This window comes from Pteropus vampyrus, unplaced genomic scaffold (assembly GCF_000151845.1).
Source record: "Pteropus vampyrus isolate Shadow unplaced genomic scaffold, Pvam_2.0 Scaffold297, whole genome shotgun sequence".
Classification (NCBI taxonomy): Eukaryota; Metazoa; Chordata; class Mammalia; order Chiroptera; family Pteropodidae; genus Pteropus; species Pteropus vampyrus.
This window is the reverse complement of record NW_011889078.1, coordinates 587,629-612,134: the sequence shown is the minus strand read 5'-3', so window position 1 is coordinate 612,134 and position 24,506 is coordinate 587,629. Positions and strand designations below refer to the sequence as shown.

The 24,506-nt window shown below is 33.4% G+C and overlaps 1 protein-coding gene across 2 annotated transcripts in view; it reads left to right on the top strand.

Annotated features, from left to right (window-relative positions):
- PRKD1 (protein kinase D1) overlaps window positions 1–24,506 on the top strand; it is a 162,837-nt gene that overhangs the window by 84,645 nt on the left and 53,686 nt on the right. For both annotated transcript variants that reach the window (XM_023521146.1, XM_023521147.1), the window contains 4 exons: window positions 9,253–9,276; window positions 21,580–21,790; window positions 21,931–22,008; window positions 23,994–24,198. In XM_023521146.1, coding sequence (XP_023376914.1) covers window positions 9,253–9,276; window positions 21,580–21,790; window positions 21,931–22,008; window positions 23,994–24,198 — 518 coding nt within the window. The remainder of the gene's footprint in view (window positions 1–9,252; window positions 9,277–21,579; window positions 21,791–21,930; window positions 22,009–23,993; window positions 24,199–24,506) is intronic.

The following is a 24,506-nucleotide window of genomic DNA, read 5'->3' as shown; positions in this document are numbered from 1 at the left end:
GGGAGCGGTGCATGGATTCTGTTCTGTTCATTTCTTTACATTTCCTGTCTTCAGAATATTTGCTCTGATCTAGGAAACCCGATTCTCACATCTTTTCCCCTATGTCGTATGGATGTCTTTCTTTCATGTTGGTTATTTTGGCAATAGACTGAAAATAAAATTTTCATCTTAATCCAGATTTTGGAAAAGTAAGCATTCAATAAATATTTGTTGAAATGACCAGAGATTCAGGAGGTTAATCAAACCATCCAAGGTCACTCAGCTATTGAATGGCAGCCTCGAACTTGTATCCACATTTCTTCACCAATATCATAGTTTTATCAGCCTCCATGGAAAGAACTTGTTGAACTGTGAAGTCAGAATTCAGATCAGTGTAGTTCAAAAGTTGTGATGCATTGTGATTAATTTCCCCTGTGTCTACATTAGAACTTGTGGCAGCTAAAAATGGGCTCAGATCATTTTTGTAGTTTTGTTGCTACATCCTTCAAAGCCTGAGTCTGTTATATCAGGGGACAGTTAAAATAATAACCACAGTAGTTGCTGAGCTTGTCCAATAAAATCAGAATTCAAAACCCAGATTATTTACAGATTGGGAGAAGAGATCAGAAAAAGCTCAAAAGAAAAATTGAATTTCCAAATAGCCCCAAGAGGAATGGAAGCAGTGCTGTTTTTAAAAATGTAAAATTTACAACTAATACACTAGAATAGCTTTTAATTTACAGTTGAACAAAAGTCATTTTTATTTTCTTTTTCCAGGATGCGGTCTGAATTACCATAAGAGATGTGCATTTAAAATCCCCAACAACTGCAGTGGCGTGAGACGGAGAAGGCTCTCGAATGTTTCCCTTACTGGGCTCAGCACAGCCCGCACAGCATCTGTGGAGCTCTCCACCAGTTTCTCCGACGAGCCTCTTCTGGTAGGCCCTTCTGTTTATCCATTTCCCCTTTATTATGAGAAATCTGTGGGACAGTATAATAACAATGTCAATCTAAGATAGTGCCCTGGGAGGGAGGACACAGCCAGGGTGTTAATGCCTGTTTTTCTTCAGGGCCTGTGCTGTAGTTTGGTCAGTGTTTCATCAAATATCCAACAGCTCTGATTTTGCTTTTGTCTGTGAGTTTAGTGTAATTATAAAATATGTGAGGTTTCATCGTGGTCATAGGGCCAGAGCAGCACAAACTAATGTGTGAATGTTGCAAAACATAGTTTGCCAGAATTTGGAAACTAGAGATGAAAGATGGTTTTTTTTTCTCTGAAGATTATTAAAGTACTTTGCGGCATGTTTATTCTGGGAGAAAATTTGAAATTTGCTCTTAATGGATATAGGAAAGTCTTTAATTGCTTGGCATACTGACATACATTCCAGTGTATTGTCAGAGTGACAACATTGACAAATACCGTGAGAAAAATGACACAATACTTTAAATAGTCCCATTAGCTCTAAAATATATATTTTATGGATATGACTTAAATATTCTTCTTTAGGAAAATTAAATTTGGATTTTCCAAACATTCAAAACAAAGTAAAACATGTGGTAATTATTTAAAACGAGAACATTTTTCTGCAATAAATTAATAATGTGAGTCTTTCAGTTTCCCATATTTTATGCTGTCCCCCAATGGATATTACAAATACTCTTTATACTCTAGCTATTATAAAAATCAATTAAAGAAAAAATTAAAAAGTACTAAAACTTTTAGGTTAAATCCTTCTTGGAGTGGAGAAGGGCAATACATTTTTAAGATAGCTCTAAAAAGTTGTATTAATTAGGTCATTGTTTGGAAAATATTTTATTGTGATCTTTATATCACTTTAATATGTGATAGCATAAGCCAGACATATAATTCAGATGAATACTGGTTTTGATAAATAAGAAAATTCCATACTTTGTTTTTCCAAGACTTTCTTTTGGGATTTTCTTTTGTTTTCAGACCTTTATCAGGTGAACCTATTGACAGAAGGCAGGTACTAAATTTCACCAATAACTAGAAGAATATATTTTGGTAACTATTCAGAATATATATGTGTGATTATATATTATTCCATAAAGCTGTTTTAATTGAAATTCATGATGTTCTTACTGAAAGGTGCTTAAATCAAAAGTTATGTACTTTATGAAATAACTCTCATGTCACCTTCCCAACTCTGAAGTTCGTTGATTTAGTTTGAATTTTTATAAGTAGTGATTTTACAAGTTACAGCGGTTACTCTTGTTTTTAAGGAGAGTCATATTGAGAGTCATACTGTTTAAAGGACACATTTAAAAAGAAGTTTAAGAAACAAAATTATAAATTAATTGTGTATTGTTTTCAATTTTACCAGAAAATTTTTTTAAAAATTATTTAACATCTCACAAGAAACCCAAAGCTCTAATTAAAGTCATTCATCATTAGATTAGAATCTAGATAATTAATATTGAAGATTCTGTTTTTAAATCTATGTCAGCTTTTTATAATATATACACATATGTATGTATATACATATATACACAAGTGTTTAAATATGTACACACTTCAAAACATCATGTATATAATTTAAAATATTATAAATTGCATTATATATTTAAATTACATGCATACATATATAAATATATATAATTTATATATAAATATTGTTTAGGTTATATAACTGTAGTCTTTAACACAGGTTTTGTGTTTTTAAATCAAATTATTTAATTGCTTTATGTAAGTAAATTGAATTATTTTTTAATTATTTGAATTAAGTGATTACAAGCTATATTTTACATCAAATGTTGAATTCACTAGTTAGTGCTTTAATTCTGAATAGAAATTTTTGTAATAGAATGCTTAAAAATATATTTTTAAAACTCAGATTTTAACCAATGTCTGTCAAGAATGCTTTTAAAATTGATCAGATCAGATATTTATGAAGTGAGAAAATATTAAGGCCATAAGATACTTTGAAAATCTTATCATAAATGTTCATAACCTTGTATAAAATGCCGTACAGATAACCTTTAAATGAGAAATGCCTTTGGAAATAATGCTTGTGACACTGACACATTGAGTCTCAAAATTGTTTTACATGCATCAAAACCCTTTGTGCCCTCGTGGGGTGCCTCTGTGTATCATTTTATTCAATTCCTGAGAAAAGAAGAAAATTGATCCACCTTGAGGAGGGCATGTATTCCCCAGTTGCCTTGAGTCATGCCTCGGCTACTTTATGTAGGGCAAAACACCCTTCTTTACCCAGGCATGCTTGGAGTGTAACATCCCTGGGAAAGACATGAAAGACCACTAACTGTAATTTAAAATTTGTAGTAAATGCCTAGTCAAAGTTACTATTATGGCAACAATAGAGAAACCTTTTAGTTCTTTGTACAATAAAAGATATTTTCCATTTCTGAAAAGGATAATGGCATTGTGTATTGATACCACTGGATCATCCATGTTGCAGGTCTGCCTTGATGAGTGTATAGATTTTCTCTCAAATCTCAGAAAATGATTTTTCTCTTCCAGACTTGATTGCCTATTTTGGCTGCAAAATCAGTATTTCACATACAGATTTAAGACACTAGTAATTTCATTTATTCATTTTTGGCACATAAGTTGAATCTCAGATTTCCGTAATGCTGCTAAGATGGGAAAAAAAGGATAACAACATAAATCATATGACGAGCTTTGTCTTTCATCAATTTTGGCAGTAAACTGTATCCATTATACCAACCATAAAACGGTTCATCTCTTAAGAAAATTCAAAATGTAGTAAATTTATGACAGATGGTTATGTGAGGATGTATATCTTTTTGTAAATCATCGCCAGTATTAGAAAGAAACAATAAAAACTCAGGAAGTCCTTAAATCAGACTCACTAATATATTGTATCATTACATATAAGTATACATATTAAGATTATATCAATTTTATAGACTTTCAGACAATTGTAGAAGTCGGGATTAAATGATCCTATCATTTCTCTGTACTTTACTCATCTTTTTTTTACTTACAAATGTTCTTGTGATACTTAGGAAAAGTTAAAGCCATTTGAAACCATGTTATGCAAGACAAGGCAAAAAGTTAACAATCTGTTCTAGAACTTTTGCTCCTAGCTACGAAGAAGCTTGTATCAGATCAACTGTCCTGAGAGGGACCATTGTAAAAACTGAATAAAATATAACAGAATAGAATAAAACAATATTTGAAGGTGCCCAAGAGCACTCAAGGCAATCAGGATTTCAGAGACCAATGTCTTGGAAAGAAGGAAATCACAGAGAGATCCATGCACAGGACAGATTCTCCAATAAGAAGCATCAGGCTCAAAATGTCAAACAGTGCTGAATTTGAGAACCCCTGATATAGAACAAAATTGGAGAATTTTCAAACATTTTATAAAGCCACAGTTAAGACAAGAACAGAAAAATAAACCAGTGAAACAGGCTAGAGAGATCCAGAAATTACATGGCTATACAGGCCAAGTGATTTATGACAGGGATCCCACTACTGTGAGAAAAAGATGGTCTTTTCAACAAATATTTCTGGGACCAATAGGAAAATATCTACAAGAATGTGGAGTGAGAAAAGCTTTTTAAAATAGGACTCAAATCACTGATGTCAAGGGGAAAAGATTGATAAACTGGGCATTATTAAAATTAGGAAATTATTTTTGTCAAAGTAAAGTCACAGACTGGGAGGAGGTATTTTCGATGTATACATCCTATAAAAGTCTCCCATAGAATGTATAAAGGACATCTACAAAAAAGTTAGAAGACAGACAACCCCTTGCTGTGTAGGCAATGTACTTGAACATTTTACAAAAATAGGTAGCCTATAAGCATGAAGTAAACTTTACATCATTAGTTATCAAGGAGCTTAAAGTTAAATCTACAGAGAGATATCACTATACCAGAATGTCTGACATTAAAAAAAAAAAACTAAAAAACTGAAAATAAGAAGTATCGGTGAAGCTATTGAGCTGCTGGAACTCATATACGCTGCTTCTGGGAATGTAAATTGATTCAACAACTTTGGGAAGCTGCTTTTCCAAGGTTGTCTCCTGGCAGTTATCTTATAAAGCTGGACATAGGCATATCATATGATTCAGCAGTTCTACTCCTAGGTATATATTCAACAGAAATGTGCATAGATGTGCACAGAAAGATACATACAAACATATTTTTTTTTGTTTTTGTTTTGTTTTTTAAAGACAATGTTTTTAGAGGACTTTTAAGTTCACAGAAAATTTGAGAGAAAAGTATACGAATTTCTCATATATTCCTGCTCCCACACATACATAGCCTACCCCAGTATCAACATCACTCAACATAGGGGTACATGCGTTACCACTGATGAACCTGCACTTACACATCATAATCACTCAAAGTTCATAGTTTATGTCAGGGCTCACTCTTGGTGTCATACATTTTATGGGTTTGGACAAATGTATAATAACATGTATTCGTTATTATGGTATCTTGTAGAGTATATTTGCTGCCTTAAAAATCCTCTGTGCTTTGCCTATTCATCCATCCTCCCCTCCACCAAGCCCCTGGCAACCACTCATCTTTTTACTCTTTCCATAGTTTTGCCTTTTCCAAAATGTCATGTAGTTGATAATCTTACAGTATGTAGCCTTTTCATATTGGCTTCTTTCACATAATAATATGCAGTTAAGGTTTCTCCATGTCTGATCGTGGCTTAACAGCTTATCTCTTTTTAGCGTGGATTAATTTTCCACTGTCGAATGTACCATAGTTTATTCTTGAACATATTGTTGCTTTCAAGTTTTGACAGTTATGAATAAGCCTCCTATGAACATCCGTGTGCAGGTTTTGGTATAGACAGAAGTTTTCAACTCCTTTGAGTAAGTATCAAGGAGTATGATCGATGGATTGTTTCATAAGAGTATGTTTAGTTTTGTAAGAAACTGCCACACTGTCCTCCAAAGTGGCTGTATCATTTTTGCATTCCTACCAGCAATGAATGAGAGTTCCTCTTGCTCCACATCCTCACCAGCATTTGGAGTTGTCAGTGTTCTGGATTTTGACCATTGTGATAACTGTGTAATGGTCTGTCATTGATGTTTTCATTTGAATTTCCCCCATGGCATTTGATGTGGGGTGCCTTTTCATGTGCTTGTTTGCCTTGTATATCTCCTTTGATGAGGTTTCTGTTAAGGTCTTTGGCCTATTTTTGAATTGAGTTCATTTTCTTATTGTTATGTTTTAAGAATTCTTTGTATATTTTAGCTAATAATCCTTTATCAGATGTCTTTTGCAAACATTTTATTCCAGTTTGTAGCTTGTCTTCTAATTATTCTTAACATTGTCTTTTGAAGAGAAGGTTTTAATTTTGATAAAGTCCAGTTTATCAATAATTTCTCTCATGACTGTGTCTTTAGTTTTGTATCTAAAAAGGTATCATCATATCCAATGTCACCTAAGTTTTCTTCTATGTTATCTTCTAGGAGTTTTAGAATATTGTATTTTATATTTAGATCTATGATCCATTAGAGTGAATTTTTATGAAGTGTATAAGGTCTGTGTTCCTTTTTTGCATGTGATGTCCACTTGTTTCAGTGCCACTTGTTGAAGAGATTGTCTTTATTCTATTGTATTGCCCTTACTCCTTTGTCAAAGATCAATTGACTGTATTTATGGGTGTCTCTTTTAGGGCTTTTTATTCTGTGCCATTGATCTGTCTGTCTTTTCTTTCACCGATACCACACTGTCTTGGTTATTGCAGCTTTATAGTAAGTCTTGAAGTCCAGTAGTGTTAGTCCTCCAACTTTTTTCTTCTCCTTTAATATCGTTTTGATTATTCTGGGTCTTCTCTCTCTCTATATAAACTTTAGAATTAGTTTTTGGTGCTAAAATAACTTACTAGGATTTTGATTGAGATTGCATTGAATCTGTAGATCAAGTTGGGAAGAACAGACATCTTAACAAAAGTAAGACTTCTTATTAATGAACATATCTCCATTATTTAGTTCTTTTATTTTTTTCATCAGAGTTTTGATTTTCCTCATATAGATTTCGTACATATTCGGTTAAATTTATACCTAAGTATTTCATTTTTGAAGAGTGCTAATGTGAGTGGTATTTGTTACAAGCATGTTTTTAACATCTTTATTCATAATACGCTAAAAGTTAGAAACAAATAGCAAGTTATAAAGTTATTAGGTTTCTTCATAGGTCATGTGAGAAAAATATATCAGAATAATTGATAAGTAAATTTAGTTCTGAGATTCCTATCAATTAAAATAAAACAGGGTTATAGAAATTACATTATTCAATAATAGGAAACATAAATTCTTTGGGTGCTAAAGGAAAAGTAACACGTCATCTTAAAGTACATAGTGTTCATTTGCAAAATAAACATTGTTTTCTAAAGTAGTTTTCATCACACATGCAAAACAGTAATTCATATGATCTCCCTTCAAGAGGAAAACATAAAAACAAAGCTATAGTATGATTTTACAACCAACTACCAAAGGAATAGATGACCCTCTTTTTCTTGGTGATCTATGGACATTTCGGGTAATTCTAACTCAATAGCAAGGTAGAAAGATAGAGCTGGGTATTTCCCAGAACTTTTTTTTTCAAAATAATGTTCCTATAAAATATTCTGTAAAGAAAGATTTTCCTAGTCAGATAAGATTGGGAAGTGCTTCTTGGCCCATCCAACCATCCAAGTATTACACATCACAATATTAATTAAGCATAATTATGACTCTCAGGAGTCTTGGAATAATGAAATCGGTATTCTTAAACTGACTCAAATATGGAATCGCTTTTTCTCATAAAATCTGGGAATATCTTAAGAGAAAGAAACATGCACTTTGAGAAATGGTCACGTAGATGAATAAGCTAGTTAATACATGTTGCATAGGCCATCTTCAGATATCATGAATTGAACAGCACTCAACTGAAGTTGAATTCTGCTGAGAGCCCAGAGTGAAGGTATTCGGTACTACAAGCTGAAGGAAAATCATGAGCTTTGGATATCAGATGTATTGATGACAAGGATATCTTATTTTGGAAATTGAGAAACTTGATTGATTTTCTCTCTCAAAGAGAAAGCTTTGCCACCTCTGTATGAAAATGTTCCATAAAACTATATTCAGAGTCATAATTCTTCCTTAAAAGTCATATTTAGATCTGTTCAAATGATCAGTTTTTGCCCGAGTTCTGCACATGCTTCAAGTCAGCCCAGAAATGTAACAGGTACTAGGTAACAATCTTGGGAGAACCTCAGTCTAAGTGTACATCACTTCTCAATGTCTCTTACAAAATGGGTTAGCTATAGATTGCAAATTAGGATGTGGGGATTCAGAGAACAGATAATAGGATTTTTCTCAAAGTGCAATAGTTTATTCAACACTGGGAATATCACTGATTTCGAAACATAGTCGTGCATTTTGTTAAGAAAAAGTCAACTGTATTTTAGTTTTGATTCATGTTTTCTAGTTAACAGATAGAGCTGCCCAAAAAAGCTTGATGAAACAGGGATAAAAAAGAGCATAGTCAATATAAGTTACCAGATATGTGTTGTCTATTAACCAAGATGTTTCTTACATTTTTTTCATTGATGATACACCTCTTAAAAAGCTTTAGAATAACCTTTTCAATTTTGAATTATATTTCAACTTTGAATGAAATCAGACAGAAAACAATGATATGTAGCAAAGACTTTAAAATGAGCAAAAAATACACTGTAGACATATTTCTTTCATTAAAACTCTAACCTACTATTGGACTTTCCAGGTTTGTAAACCACTGACTGAAACTGATTATTCATCAGCTTATTCTTGCCTTCAGGCAGATAACAACTGTATAACATTTGATTACTTTGATGACCTTTTTCTTTCTTTTCTCATTGAGAGGATGAATTATTATGAAGAAAATTTAATCTTTCGCTTAAAGGTCAAAAATACTTCATTCTGACTATAATTTATTTTCAACGAGATGAAAGATCCGTCTCTCATCACTGACACCATGATATTTTGTGGGGTTTTTTTTCGCATTTACCAGCTCACAACTGTAAACTATTTTTGAAATCTTGACTTAGTTTCTATAGTTTTATTTCAGTGTTAAAAAGCGGTTTCTAACTCAGATGCTCCTGTAGCCACAGAGACATTTTAGTATATTTTACTTTTTCTTAAAAGTAACTTATGTAAAACGTTATTGAGTAACATGTGTTGCCTTCCCCCCAATAACACTGTTTTCTTGTCTTTTTCTTCCCTTTATTTTGATCCTTTGCCTGCTTTTTGCTCTTACAACTTCATGTTTCAGTCTCCTCTGAGTCCTGGCTTTGAGGTAGGTACTAACTTTAGCTGGAACTAGGAATGTGCTTCACCATCTTTTGCAAACCAACATTATGATATTAGATTGACATCAATTATCTGCATTGATTCAATGGGAGTAATCAGGTCAGAATTTAGCTCAGAATTGTATGTCAACTATAATTTAAAAATAAATAAAAATAAATAATTTAGCTCAGTATCCAATCTATTGAACTACAACAAGCCCACCGGTTTTGTTGTCTTTTCTTGTTTTTGTTTAAGTTTTCATAGTCCTCAGTAAGACAAAGAGCAATGTAGACATTAGAATAATCCATTCTGATTTGTTAAGTAAAATTTTCCCCTCAGAATACTCGATTTCATAATATTGGTGTCTTTTTTATGAAACTGACCAGACAGGTTGAAAATAGAACAGGACACAGTCAGCACTCACTCTACCCTGTAGCATGTTAACTGAAATGTATGTATATTGGAACTGTGTCCTGATGCCAGGTACCACAGAACTGTGCAAAGTGAGGTCACCATCTTAGAATACAAAAGTTTTGGTTGGCATAGTAAGGCATAAAACCAGGACTGCTGGAAGATGAATATAACTTTTTCAAGAAAGGAATTTTTGAGCCTTCATGTGTTATCACAATCTAATTATTTTTTTAAAGGATGGTATGCAAGTGGACATCTCAAGGTCTCAGTTCAAGAACTTATATGTGGAAAAGAAACAAATTTCCTTCAAAAGGGTTTAATTAAGTCCCCCTCCAAAACTGAGCTTTTCTCTATCTTGAGCAATTAATAACTTGAACACTGAGATGAGGCATTGAGGTCAAGCATTAGAGTATACAATAGTCCTCTTATGTTAACTTGTTATGACCAATTGACTTGTTTAGTCTTCCTTTTTTCTATAATTCTTGCAAATTAAGAGTCAATGTATTGTTAGTTTCCCTTGTGAGATTATAAATTTCAAATACCATTATTAGTGTTCATTTTAAGGTGATCTTGTTAAGGTAACTCTAACAAAGGAAGCTAATGAAAACGCAACCAGAACCATTCTGGGTCGAATAAAATTGATAAGTCAAGATATCTTGATTTAAAAGATGTAAAATGAAGTAATCTTCCCCAATAATAAATTTCTATGTTTAGAAAAATCATCCTAGTTCAAAAGGTGCCCTGTTTAGAGAAGTCCAGGGTGAAAGCTCAGTAAATGGAAGTTTTGATATTCCTGGAAATTTAAATTTTGTAATTTACAGTGCCTTCTAGACATAATTTTAAATGTGAATTAGTATCTGCCTCTTCAAATTATCTTTTGGGAAGAAAGCCAAAGACGGTTGGGACACATTTTTCACGTCCTTCTCCTGCATCACCTCCTTCTGAGGAGGCCGTACAACTTAAAAGGCAACAAGGTCTTCGCGGGGTAGCTGCAGATGGAGAAAAGATGCATTTTCTGCATCAGTTATTGTTCTTGAATTTATTTATCTCTAGTGTGTAGAAAGGTAACAAACTCTTCTCATAAATGTCTTAGAAGAAAACGACGAATTTTTGAGAGAAATATTTGAGCGACAATTGTGTGAGTTGCAGAATTGTTATAGAAACCTGGCTGTGGCTCCACGTTAAGCATGTTTCAGTCAATTTACACTTAGGTTTGTAACGCTAAGATGCAAAAGTATGCAAACTTAGATTGGTTCTCTGCCTTTATTGAGCTTGTGTAAATGAACAATTTGCAAACAAATAAATATAGTAATATATGTCATGGTCAAAGCTTCCTGGCATTACATCATGATATATATTAATTAATCAACCTACTGATTAGATTATTTTCATTTTTTATTTTTCAACAATGTGAAATAAGCATTCTTCTATTTTTTTGCACATTTTTATAAGTATTAGTAATATTCAGTGTATGCGAGTTTTTATTTCCTTATACTCTTCCCAACAATATATTTTATGATATTTTAAAAGGTTTTTTTCACTAATTTGATAGGATAAAAATTTTTCTATGCCTAAATATTATTTTTTATTGGAGGATAAACAACTTGTCATATATTTATTGACTATATTTCACTTATGATGAATTGCCTCTTTTTCTACTGAGTTGCTTATTGATTGCTTCAAATCTTCATATGTTATGACAATAATCCTCTATTAATATATTATGGAAGTATATTTTCAGTTTTATGTGTGTTTTTTATGTCTTTTCCCATACTAATATTTTAACACAGAGAAAACTCATTTTCACTCATTATCTTACTATATATAACTTGATAAAAATAAATCAATATGGGCAGATATACATAATATTTTTGCCAAATTATTGAGGAGAATGGTCTTTTCTTGAGGTAAAGGAGCTGAAGTCACTGTAGAAAATAAAGCAGAATTTCAAACACTGGTGTCCTTTGCAACTGCAAGGTACAATTATGACACGATTTTCTTTTTTTATGTAATATAGTCCTTATGGAATTTTTTAAAGTTTTTAGAACTTTACTGAAGTTATTTCAAATGTTTTTAAATGTCTTTAAGGGAGCATTTAGTATTATCGGTTTGATGTAAAGGAACACTATAGAGAATTTGTTTTTGGTGAAATTAAATGCTTTCAGCCTAGTCTTTTTTATTAATTCTTAACATTCGGACTGCCTTATAGAAATTATTAAGAAATAAATTGTTCATTCCAAAAGTTTTCCCTGTGTTTGTTTCATATTCTCATGTTCTACATCCTTTAGTTTTTATAAAAGTTAGACAACATTCAGTTCAACTTTTTATATTAGGGTATATATTCTCTAAATAATAATTTGCCATATACTGCTATTATTTTCATAAAGATTGCTGACTCACATTCAATTAAGACACGTATCGTACCAAAAAAAAGAACTTTTGACTGCATACTTTCCTAGAAAATCTCTCCCTAATTGACTCATTCAGTTACTGTTTTTGTTCATTAAAAAAAAGAAGAAAAGAGAATAACAATATCGTATTATCTATCTGTAACTGGATATGAATCTGATATACTTTATAATAGTCAAGGTAGATTATTTTCAAATGAACAAATGAAGAAAAAAGCTATTTCTAATTCTGAATGAAACTCAGATGATATTTCTGGCCAAATGAATATTTTCCGGGATATTTTCCAAAGTAGCAAAATTCTATCTAGAAGGAGAGACTTTAATTACTACTCTCATGTTCTGGAGTTCCAGGAATCCTGGTGATTCATCTGAATTAAAAAGTCATTTTTCCATTTAAATATGCACCATGACATCCTTGTAGCACATTTGCCAGATATTGCAAAATTTCTTTTGATGATTGTGTTAACTAGTTCTCCAAATTCATACCTGGGCAGTGCATACTTTCAGTGAGGAAAGATATCCAAGAATTCTTTAACCAGCACTTCTCCACCCGCTGAGAATCAGAAGAGCTCCAGTAGGTTTTTGAGGAAGGAGTCCTTCTGTAAAATTAAGAGTGTGTGGCCTCCTTTCATGTGTTACTAATCAGCTGTTGCCTGATTTCATTCAAATATGTCTGGCTTATCCTACGTACATTATTAATTCGTTATCTGAAAAACATTTCCAGATATGTGATTCTAAATATGATCACTGCAGGTGTGTTTCTCATGCATTCCACTGGGGCAAGGAGCATCACATACTACTTACTCACACTTATAAACATATAGGTCTTAGGAACAAATGGATCTTAAACGAAGGCTCTGAAGTTCCTGTGCTCCCCATGCAGGAAAGGTACCATGTCTTTCATAACTCTCCCTGCAAGCCAAGCCTTAAGATGCAAAACATTGCTTTCTACCTTAAGATACAGACAGTCCCTGCCCCTTGTTACCAATAATAGGCATTTGCTTATTGGTCGTCTGTATCCATTTAATGTCATGCCAGACCTGGCCAGATTTCAGTCCCTTCCCCTTTAATTCTTGACCAATAGTGACTACTGAGCTCCTAGCTGAGTAATATTGAGAAAAGATTGCTCATGTTCACTTTGAGAGCTTATGTGACTTCATGAATGTCCTTATCCTAAGTAAATTAATAAGGTAATAAAGGTTCGTGTAATGAGGAAAGTGGAAGATTGGAATTGGTACTATAAATTAGACTTCTAGAAACTTGAAAATAATTCAGCTTCTAAAATATTCGTGTTTTAGAAATATTTAGGTACTTATTTTATTTGATCCATTAGACATGATTTTTTGATATTTGATTCTATTTTAATCAATGGATTCTTCTCTCCCTTCTGAAGAATAGTGAAGTGTTGCCATTTTGATAATAAATATAGTGAAATGCAAGCTGGAAAAATATCCAGAAGTTAAGAACAAATATATCTCTTTCTTCAAATAGCCCAGTTTTGGTGGTATCTATTCCTCTGTAGCTATGCTTGAAAACTTCACTAAGCGATACTCCTTCATTGAATTAGTGCTCTTCTGTATTTTTAAAACAAACAAACAAAAATGGTAGGTAAGGGAGGAAGTCTCATCTTTTCTCTCTCTTTTTAAACTGAGTTGCATTAAAATGTAGTCTTCAGTTCTACTATGTTTTTCAGAAGCATATGCGCTTATAAATACACACATGTTCTAGGCTAAGATTCTATATAATACTATGAAGTTATCCTTGTGGGCCACTTTTGAAGGGAGAGGCTCTAACCTTTGTAGCCTTGGGCTGTGTTTACTGCACTTCTCCTGGGTGTCTCCAAGGCAGTAATCAATGGGACAGCCTCTTTCCAGGTTATTTCATTCAGCTTTCCAGTGAGCTCATAATCCCAGGCCAAGCCCCTGTCAATTTAAGCAAGGTCAAATACTATAAGAAGATATGTCCCTAAAATCACTATTCTTGACTTTTCTACATAATCTGTTTACCACCGAGTTCACTTTCTATGTGTAGATCAAGTTTGACATTTGAAGCCCCAAAGCAGAAGTTGTTGACATGCACAGTTATTCTTTTCCTTAGTGAACATGTTCCTTTTTTATTGTATAAATTGAGAGTGCATGGCATTAAGATTGCATTGCCTTCAAGTAAAAAGAGAGGTACTCTTATTTATATTATGTCTCCTTTTTCCTGTAGGATCCCACAGATTTGTGGGATGTTAGTAACTGATATTTTGAAAGAACAGTAGGTGTTATTTGCAACAATTCACTAACAGTTCTGGTACGTTTCCTGCAAAGGGTGGATCACTTAAGAAAATAGTGAGGTTCTTTCACCTTTCATTTCTATTTACTTAAAAAAAAAAGAGGTAATATAAAAGTTAATATAACTTCCAAGACTACTTTAGCACTCAAGAAATCCAGATCACCTTGTATTTTTAATGAGATTATATGATATTACTGTGAAAGCTTTCACAAATTGCTGTAAACATTAAGAAATGGATTCTCCACTGTAAAATACAGCTTCAGTCACCACAAAGCAGGGGGCACATTTTTTTCTGCCCTGTAGTAACGCTTTTCATTGTTATGAAAAGGTGTTGATTAGCTTTTATTTATGCTGTATGCGTAGGGTATCCAACTGAGGAGCCAAACTCATTTATCTGACACACTTGGCAGGTAGTTCAAAGATGTAGAATCAGAATCGTAACAGAATAACACTGAACAATTTGAAACTCACAGAACACCCTATTCTTTACTCAGTGGATTATACGGCATGGAAACATGGGTATTCCTATGTGAACTCCATTCCACTGAGGTCTTCAGGCTTGTCTGTTGCCCAAGAACTTGTCTGTACTTGACTTCCCCTGTGAGAGGTAATACGTTTATCTAAATGTTGTTGAAAGGCGCTGATTGTTTCTTTTTCACATCAGAAAGTAGTCAGCATCAGACTGAGCCTTCACAGTGATATTTCACTAGCAGAGAAGATGGGTGGGGTTAGGTAATCATTTCCAAGTGGCATAAACAGGTTTCAGAGTATATACATTTCTAAGCAGTCTGAAGATCGGATGGATTGAGTTGTCTTAAACAGAATTTGGACTGCTAATAATACTCAACATAGTCATTGCATGGCGAGACTCACTTCAGAGTCCACACCAAATGCCTCTTCAGGAAACCCCTTTTCTGAATGACCCCTTTATGTGCACCATGGATGTACTTTCTCTTTTCTTGAACTTTCATATTTGGGGACACTTATTCTGTGCGAGGCAGTATTCCAGAAGTTGGTGATACAGTGATAAACAAAATAGTCAATATCCTCTCCTCATAGAACTTATAGTTTATTAAAAGGAGAGAGTAAAAAAAAAAATCAATAGGCAAATTGGTAAATAAGACAGCTGTAGTAATGACTCTGGAAGAGAAAGGATGACTTGCCAGAAGGTAACTGAGTGTGGACAAGGAATGGTCAATAAGTTAGGTCATCTGTGGGCCTCTTGGAGAAGGTAACATATGAACTGGAATCTGAAGAATAAAGGGCATAAGCATGCAGAAATCAGGAAAAAGCACATGTTGTTATTATTGATAGTAACAATTATGTTGTGTCCAGAATTCTGATGGAGTAAGTTCACTGGGCACAGATACTGTTATTTACTGGTCTTTATATGTCCTGCAGCATATGTATGAATTGGGCTTTCAGGTAGGATTTCCGCAGGAAACATTTGTTAAATCAGATAGATTTATCTCGATGGCAATAGGAGAGAACTATTCTGCACAGTTCTTTGAATTATAGTCCAAGATACTAGGTCTTAAAACTTCTGGAATAAAAGATTAATGTTTGGTTGCATCTCTTTTCACACAGTTGTGCTAGTATCTTCTAAACATAATACTACCTGAATAGGAAAGTGGGCAGCCAACTGAGTGATGCTTATGCAATAGAAGCTGTTTATTCACTTCATCATTATGTTCTGTACATGACTCATATCCTATCCTCTAGGCATAGACAAGCTGGTTGAAAGTCTCTTTTGTAGGTCAAGGTTACAGGATTCACAATATTTTCACATTGCTTGTAGAACATACTATTAATTATTTTCATTTGTCTCCTACGAAGTCTTCCTTCATGACTTGAATGAGGGGAAGAAAATACTTTCTGTTTTTATAGTAGCATAAAACTAGTGAATGTAAGATTTGAGAGAGACTAAGGAGAGAGTAATTGTTATTATCATCCGGAGCAAGACTACCTGAATTCATAATTCTGTTACTTAGAAGCTATATCATCTTGGGCAAATTATTTAACCTTCTTGTGATTTAGTTCCCTTATCTGTAAAATGGGGATCATAACACTAGTAGTGCTCATGGGGTTTAAATACATGTAAAGTACTATGAAAAGAGTTTGGCACATATAAAACTTATAAAAAGTGTCTTATGCCATTATCTAGTTCAAAGGTCTCTGACTCCCCCTGGACCACATTTGTTACTCAAATACACTGACTGGCAAATGTTTCAGATTATTTTTGTAAAAACTAAGAGGTTTGGCAGCACTGGGCTTACATACTCACATGACAGCTATTCATAGTATTTGAGCAGTGGCCATCCTTTTTTATTAAGCCCTGCATCTCTAATTTATTGTAGTCTCCACCATTCTCTATTGCATCCATGACACTGAGGAGCCACCTATCAATATTAACAGCCTGCAGATATTTGAGCTTGCTACCTTTCTCTTTCCAAAGCAGAAGAGTTGTGCACAGATTTCGTATTCATGGTGATATGCCAAGTGAGGGTGAGGAACATGCAGACAAGTTCAAAGTGCAGCTGAAGTTGTAGCCAACAGTACTCTTAAAATTGAAATCCAGTAAAGCAAATATGTCAAAGTTACAGTTTCATGTGACATTCAAATTTTTAAAGGCTTATGGTACAGTCTGTATTTTGAATATCTCTGTTGAAATGTCTCATCCATTTACTCTCATGCATTTACTTCTTGAAAACATTCGTTCTGATCAGGTCTAGCAATACTTATTGCTCATCAGGTGCCAGATACTTTCTTTGCATTAATAGAGAACAAATATTTTAAGATACTGTCCTTCCCTTAGAAACTTCTCTGATAATTGAGACAGGTCCATAAAGATTTGTCAACATGTATTTATTTGAACTATGTTTTTTGTAAAATGGCTTTTATCTCTCAGAAAATCTTTTGTTTGATCTTTACATAAATGACAACAAGCAAACCACAAATGAAGACAGCTTCCCCCCACCCCCGCCCCACCCCCGTTTTCTAGTTTTACTAATGAAGAGAATTTATTTTGAACTTTGAAGTGGTATGTACCTTTTCGGGAAATTGTTTCAGAGTCCTGTTTTAAATGTTTAAAGACTTGCTGGCAGTTGGAGTTTCCATAATCTAACCAATCATTTCTGGGAAGGTTCCAAATTTGCTGAGTCATTAATTTAGCATCCCAGTTTAAAAAACAAATTTAATCTCTAGAAAGCCAGGACGCATTGTCCCTGTACGAAGGTATTCAGTGCATATAGTTTTCACTTTGGCAGTAATTTTAAATGAAACACTGTTAACATAAGAATGTTGCAGACACTTCACAAGACCACAAACTTTTAAACAAAATTTAATCTCTATAATCCTTATTCTATTTTATCTCTAATTCTGGCTTTAAATTTTAGCTTTCATCATTTTTCTGTTCTCATATTCTCTCACATCCATGATAGATAACCCTTACACTGAGAACAGAAGAGACCTTTATAGTTTTCATCATCTGTAATTTGCCAAATCAAATCATTTACATCTATACATCCCAATACTATATTTTACAGTAATGTCAATTCTCACAAAAGTTTCACACCTGTAATTTAATCCAAACTCCTCTCAACTCAGGAAAAGAACAATGCAAAGGCCCCCTGGCTGATGTAAAAATGTAAATTTTTAGAAGTATATCCTCCTGCATATGCTTACCATAATTATAGAGAAGGAGATTTTAAATCTCTTCTGCAAGTTCTGAGCCAGTTTTGCTCTGAACATAATAATGAAGTAGAAGGAAACAAAATGTAGTTGTTCCCTTTCCAGAATGTTTCAACTTTCCTCCCTATTCCTGTAAAAAACAATTATTCTGCAGATTTCCCAGGTTTACTAAATACACAGTGCCAAACTGGAACAGCAAGTAACATTGGAAATTAATTTAAACACCATTTAGTTAACCTAATAATCTTAATAAAGCCTTCACTCTGTTGATGAGTAATGAAGAATTTTCTTATTACCAGAATTACCTTTAAAGAAAGATCTTATTTAAAATTCTAAAGAACTGCACACATTATAATTAAATATACAAGTAAAAAAAATGAAGTAAGCTAATGAAGAAACAAAGTAATACTATATCTCTTTACTTTGTATAATCATGCAGTATATTTTTTTAAAAAGCCTAGTTATTTAAGTCAACAATAACCCTTGAAGAACTAAGTCCAGTTTCATGTTAAAGTTATCTTAAAGTACAAGCTAATTGAATTTCAATCGATAAGCTTTTCTTAAACATCTTTTTGTTTAAAATTACCAGTTTCTAAATTTTTGCCTGCTCTGTAACTTCATACATCAACTTATGATAATTATGACTTTGTGGTGTACATACCTTCAAATAAAAATCATATAACAATTGAAATCACGTATTTTTGCTTAAAATAGTAATGATATTAATTATTAATGAAAAATGTATCATTGGTTTTGAAAATCTTTAGAACAGTTTGGCTTGTATTCACATCATTTGAAATATTTTTAAAGGGATGACTGGCTGGATGTCAGAAATTGTGGTTCTTAAATATTTATGTAAATAATAAATATGTATTATAGGACAATGGCCTTATTTCACAGGCTTTTGTTTTTCTGTTTGTTTTATAATTTGTTATAGATCAATGAAGGCCTTGTACATTTTGCTTGAAGAATGGATAAATATCTCATGAGCACTTACAAACTCATCGGATAGTGATACAGTCTTCCCTTATGTCTTAGCTTCTTAGATTTGCCTTGTGATAGGGAGAGGCATGTGCAAATGTATGCGTGTCCACTCCTAGAAACATAGAATATAATTATGCAAACAAAACTTCAGAAGGCTTCTTCACTCTACCTTTCCCAAAGTGTTTAATAAAATTAAACAACTCAATCTCTGAGCAGTAAATCAGTTCCCATATGTGAAGTCAGCATGCATGCACCCTGTCTCAATATTTTAAAGCTTTTCTTTTTTATTTAGAAATATAGGCAACATTGAAAATGATTAATTATATTTGGAACTATAAGAAAATGTAATGATAAGTATTTCTGGTCATGTTGCTAGCTGATTGTAATTTTAGGATGTCATGAATGACAGAAGGGCCGTCTTTATTAATGCCATTACAATCTTAAATTGCTTTTAAACCTTAAATGCTATTAAAGTCTTAATTTATGACACTATAAGATTTGTAGTTTGTTCATTGTTATTCTCTGCCAAGGATACATGTGGCCATGTGAATCTCATCTTTGCTGGAATATGTATGTAGAGCAGGCTCTGGGTCACAAAATAACAGCCAATTTTTTCCCTAAACTTATGTAATGTTTTAAAATTCTTTATGTAATCCTGTCTCAAAAGTGATAAATGAAATGGCTTCTTGAGAATAATTCTGGTTCTTATAGTTTATGGCAGTGTTTATGTGAATGTTACCATGTTGGAAGAGAAGAAAACATTCAGCTTATCAGATTGCCTCTCGCTTTTCTAAGTGAATTTGCCCCCTGATACAGTAAATAGTCCTACATCAAACTGGCTGTTAACACAGTCTAGAATTAGTTATCTTAAAATAAGGAAAATAAATGAAGAGTGATTTGGTCAACTCTTCATATGATTTTTCAAATCTGAGAACATTTTGAGTTTGCTAAGAAAGTGTGACATCAGGTCAGCTTTTATTCTGAGTGTTAAAACTTTCCAACTATGGAAAAATATCACTTTTTATTTTAGTCTGTGCTTAAAACTGGCCCATTGGCTGCAGTTACTCAAGAAAGACACATAAAAGAGGAACCTAACCCTGTGGACTTAATTGTTTTTCAATCCCATTGAAGATATTTATTCAATATGTTCATGATTCTGGTTTGGCAAACCTTTAGCCCATCTTTATAAACTCCCTAGACATTTCTGCAAGAATTGAACCTTTCCAGAGCAATTACATTTTATAGTTGTTTTTTATGGAATTCTAATTGTAACTGTAACCATAGACATAATAACCCTAAGTAGAACCTCATCTCAGAATTTTTTTACTGTAGCTAGGGAATCTGCAAATCAAAATTTCCCCATTTGTTAATGTGGTATTTAACCTTTTGGTGCAGGTAGGAATTGAAATAGATGGAAATTGTATGTAAATATGATTTTTTTTCTCATCTTGTCAGTAATCATTCCAAATTAGAAATTGACTGAGTAAGGTGATACTACAAGGGCTCTGGAGTCAAACAAACGTAGGGTCATGTTTTGGCTCCACTATTTACCAACATTTGACCCAAAAGAATGTATTGAAACTTTGTGAATTTAGGTGCCTCAACTTTAGATAACAAGGCCTATCCTGTAAGGCATATAACAATGATTAATTCGAGTAGGTGGTTAATAAATGATGTGTATAATTATAATAACTATTAAAAAGTAATTTAATTTATCTTTTATTTGATGATTTCAAAGTGCACTTATTCTTATAATTCCCAAGTACACTTCTATGATGTCAACAGATACCATGAAATTTTCCCCAAACTCTGAAAACTCAGTTAATTTTAATTCATTTAATTAAAAAAAAATCTCTTCCTTGGGCTGATTAATTCCAAAATACAAACAAGAACACAGAGAGATATAATTATAACCAAAACACCAATTTTAAAATGATCAGTTAAAACATCAATTATAAAAATGATAGTATAAGTTTAACCCTTTATTTTTATATAGTTGAGGAATCATTTAAAATCACATTTGTTTGTTTTTTCTCTGAGGGAATCCGAAGAAACTAGGCATTTTTTCAGATAAAGTACTACGTAGAGCAGACTGGGGGGATTTAAAATGTTTCATTTTTTGTCTTCCTGAACCACTAGCATTTTCTAAACACGTGCATGTAATACTTTACAAAAAGTCAGTGAAACGATATGTGCAGTGGGATTAAGAACTATTTTTCCTTGTTTTCAGCTTTATATTCCTGTACTGAAGTAAAATTTTAAAAAGCCAAAAATTACTTGAAAGTCCTAGAAATCAGGTTCAAATATTCTATCTCCACTTCTCTTCATGTCAGACTATAAAAACAAGGTAACTCAAGGAGGAAAGGGGCAATAAATGTCATTAATGAATAGAAACATAATTTTCTGTTTATATCCCTTGTATTCTTAAGGATCAAACCAATAATTACAGTAGTAAAAAAATGTGAATTAAAAATACATAAATATAGTAATCAAGCAGACTCTTAACATCTTATCGTTCTTTACTGTTTTTCAAAATATAGCAAAAGTCGCCATCAGAGTCATTTATTGGTCGAGAGAAGAGGTCAAATTCTCAGTCATACATTGGACGACCGATTCAGCTCGACAAGATTTTGATGTCGAAAGTTAAAGTGCCGCACACGTTCGTCATCCACTCCTACACGCGGCCCACCGTGTGCCAGTACTGCAAGAAGCTTCTCAAGGGACTTTTCAGGCAGGGCCTACAGTGCAAAGGTAAGGGTGGTCTCGCCGCCAAATATTTGTCGCCGATCGAACTTTGACCCTTAATCCATTTGAAATTATTTTTTTGTTTGTTTCACAATTTTCTTGCTGATGAATTCTCGTTTGTTTTCTTTTAAAATCACTGCGATTAGACTGCAGATTCAACTGTCACAAACGTTGTGCCCCAAAGGTACCAAACAACTGCCTCGGCGAAGTGACCATTAATGGAGGTGGGTAAAAGATCTGCAGTCACGTCTATGCTGCTTTTCTGTTACAGACTGTGTTGGTTGGGATTTTTTACCTTTTTTTTTTTATTCAGATACTTATGACTCAGCTCAAAGTAAAGTATGGCCTCAGTTTGTTCTACTTTACTGTAGAAAAGCATCAATTTTGGCTCATTGAGTTTTGATTAAAAAACAAAGAGACTCTTAATTTTTACATAGTGAACAACTAGTAGTGAAAACTTGGATTCCAGAATCTCCCCCAGTTCTCTTCTTTAATACGCCTATCCTAGTTTGTTCAGAAATGTAGAAAATAAATATTTGGTGATAAAAGGAAATCCGACTCTGGATTGTGAACACACAATGCAATATATGTACGACTCACTGTTGAATGATACATTTGAAACTTATTTAATTTTATTAATCGATATCACCCCAACAATTTTTAATAAGAAAAAGAAATGTAGAAAATATTGAAATACCTACTAGTTCTAACTGTCAATCTGTTTTCCTCCACCCTCTCATTCTCAGCAGAAGTTAACTTTTCTTTCCTGACAAGGGTAGGAAGAATCACAGAGACTGACCTATCAGGAAATAATCACCCTCTTTCTTCCTCCACCCAATTACTTTCAATATATATGTACGTGTTAACCTGAATCTTTAATAATAATAAAAGGAAATTTAATTCAGCCAATTAAAAATACATATCATTTTCTACATTTGGGAATATTCCTTTAGGAAAAATGTAAGTGCATATGTTAATTTTGAAGGACTCCTAAAAAAAAAATGCCATGTCTTAAAGGAACAGCACACTTTTCCTTCCTGAGTAATATTCCTAATGGATTCTTAGCAAAATATTTGACTTAGTATCTATTCCAGGCTAACTTTTTCCACAGATAGTGGACTGCTGTCTACCTTCATTCTGATATTAGATTTCTGATTCCTCTGGAAAGAAAAATGGTGATAGGAGACCAGAGCAATAAATTAAGTAATTTTGTTGCTAAAAGGCTGAAGAACAAGTGATTATCTTTGTTCTAGAACTTTTTTTTCTAGAAGAAATATATACATAGAAAAAGAAGAAGAAGGAAAATCTCTCCAGGAAAACATTCCCATACTAGTTTTTGCCTTGGAAAACTCTGCATAAATTAGCTGCCAAAATGGAAAGCTTGGCAATCTTCCCACTTTCTGTGGCATGTGGTATTGACTTTATTCAGGCCCAGAAAATGTCAGTGTGTTCTTGATAACTGGAGCTACAGGGAAGCAGTGCAGTTTTTGATATTGTTGATTACTCTGAAACTGCATTTTCCCAAACAGAAAAATCTGGTAATATGTGAATTTTCGAAGCTTGGAAGGCTAGGTAGGGTCTTTGATCAATTTATTTTCTAATTTTAAAACTAGTACTCTGTATCAGTAAGTAATTATAATTTGTTGTAGTGCTATCAACTGCAAAGTGACAGAATTCACTATAACTTCAAATATCAAATATCTTATGTATTTAAAAGATGTTTTTTATGTAACCAATTTAATACATTGGAATCCATGATTAAAAAGTTACTGGGATAACAAGAATCAATGACCCTGAGTACTATTGCGTGTGAAAGTTTCCCTCATCCTTCCATGTATCTTTTTCCCACCAGGCTTGTGATACTGAATATGATCAGTTTCCTCTTCACTTGTGTCCGGTATCACTTTGCTTCCTAGCACTTTGCTTCTATCCCACCCTTGGCTTCCTACCAAGGCTCTCCATGACTTTTTGTGGTTTTAGGCTTAAGGGCATGAAAAACAAGCATCTATTTGTAAAATTATATGTTCATCCTCTCATACATTTAGATACTTATGAACTAAAATTAAAAGGAAATGAAAGAAAAGAAATTCTCCAAATAACTGTCCTTTAGGACTTCTGATTGGCTTGTTTTAGGATTGCCTGTCTTTCTCTGAAGCCCTGGGTCTAGGATTTCAGGCTTATCTTCACTAGTGCAAAACAATTTTTTTAGATTTGCTTAGCCCTGGGGCAGAGTCTGATGTGGTCATGGAAGAAGGGAGTGATGACAATGACAGTGAAAGGAACAGTGGGCTCATGGATGACATGGAAGAGGCGATGGTCCAAGATGCTGAGATGGTGATGGCAGAGTGCCAGAACGACAGTGGGGAAATGCAGGATCCAGACCCGGACCATGAGGATGCCAATAGAACCATCAGGTGAGGGCCATACCCCCAGCCTCAGTCCAACCGTGAAATTCCATGTGGCATTTATTTTTTAAAGCTCTTTGATATTTTGATATACTGAAAAGGAATCGTAAAGTATGTGCTCAGTTTGTTTATGAATGAGCCCTGTACGGCAGAGAGAGACTTGGAGTTGGGAGGTCTAGATTCCCTTGGAAGAGTGTAGTTTGCATCCTCTCCAAGCAGTGTCTCATTCTTTGAGACGTTTTCTTTTGCATATGAGGGATACTAGTATTTGCCATCCACAAGTTTACTATTAAATCAATTTTTATTCAAAGCTCATT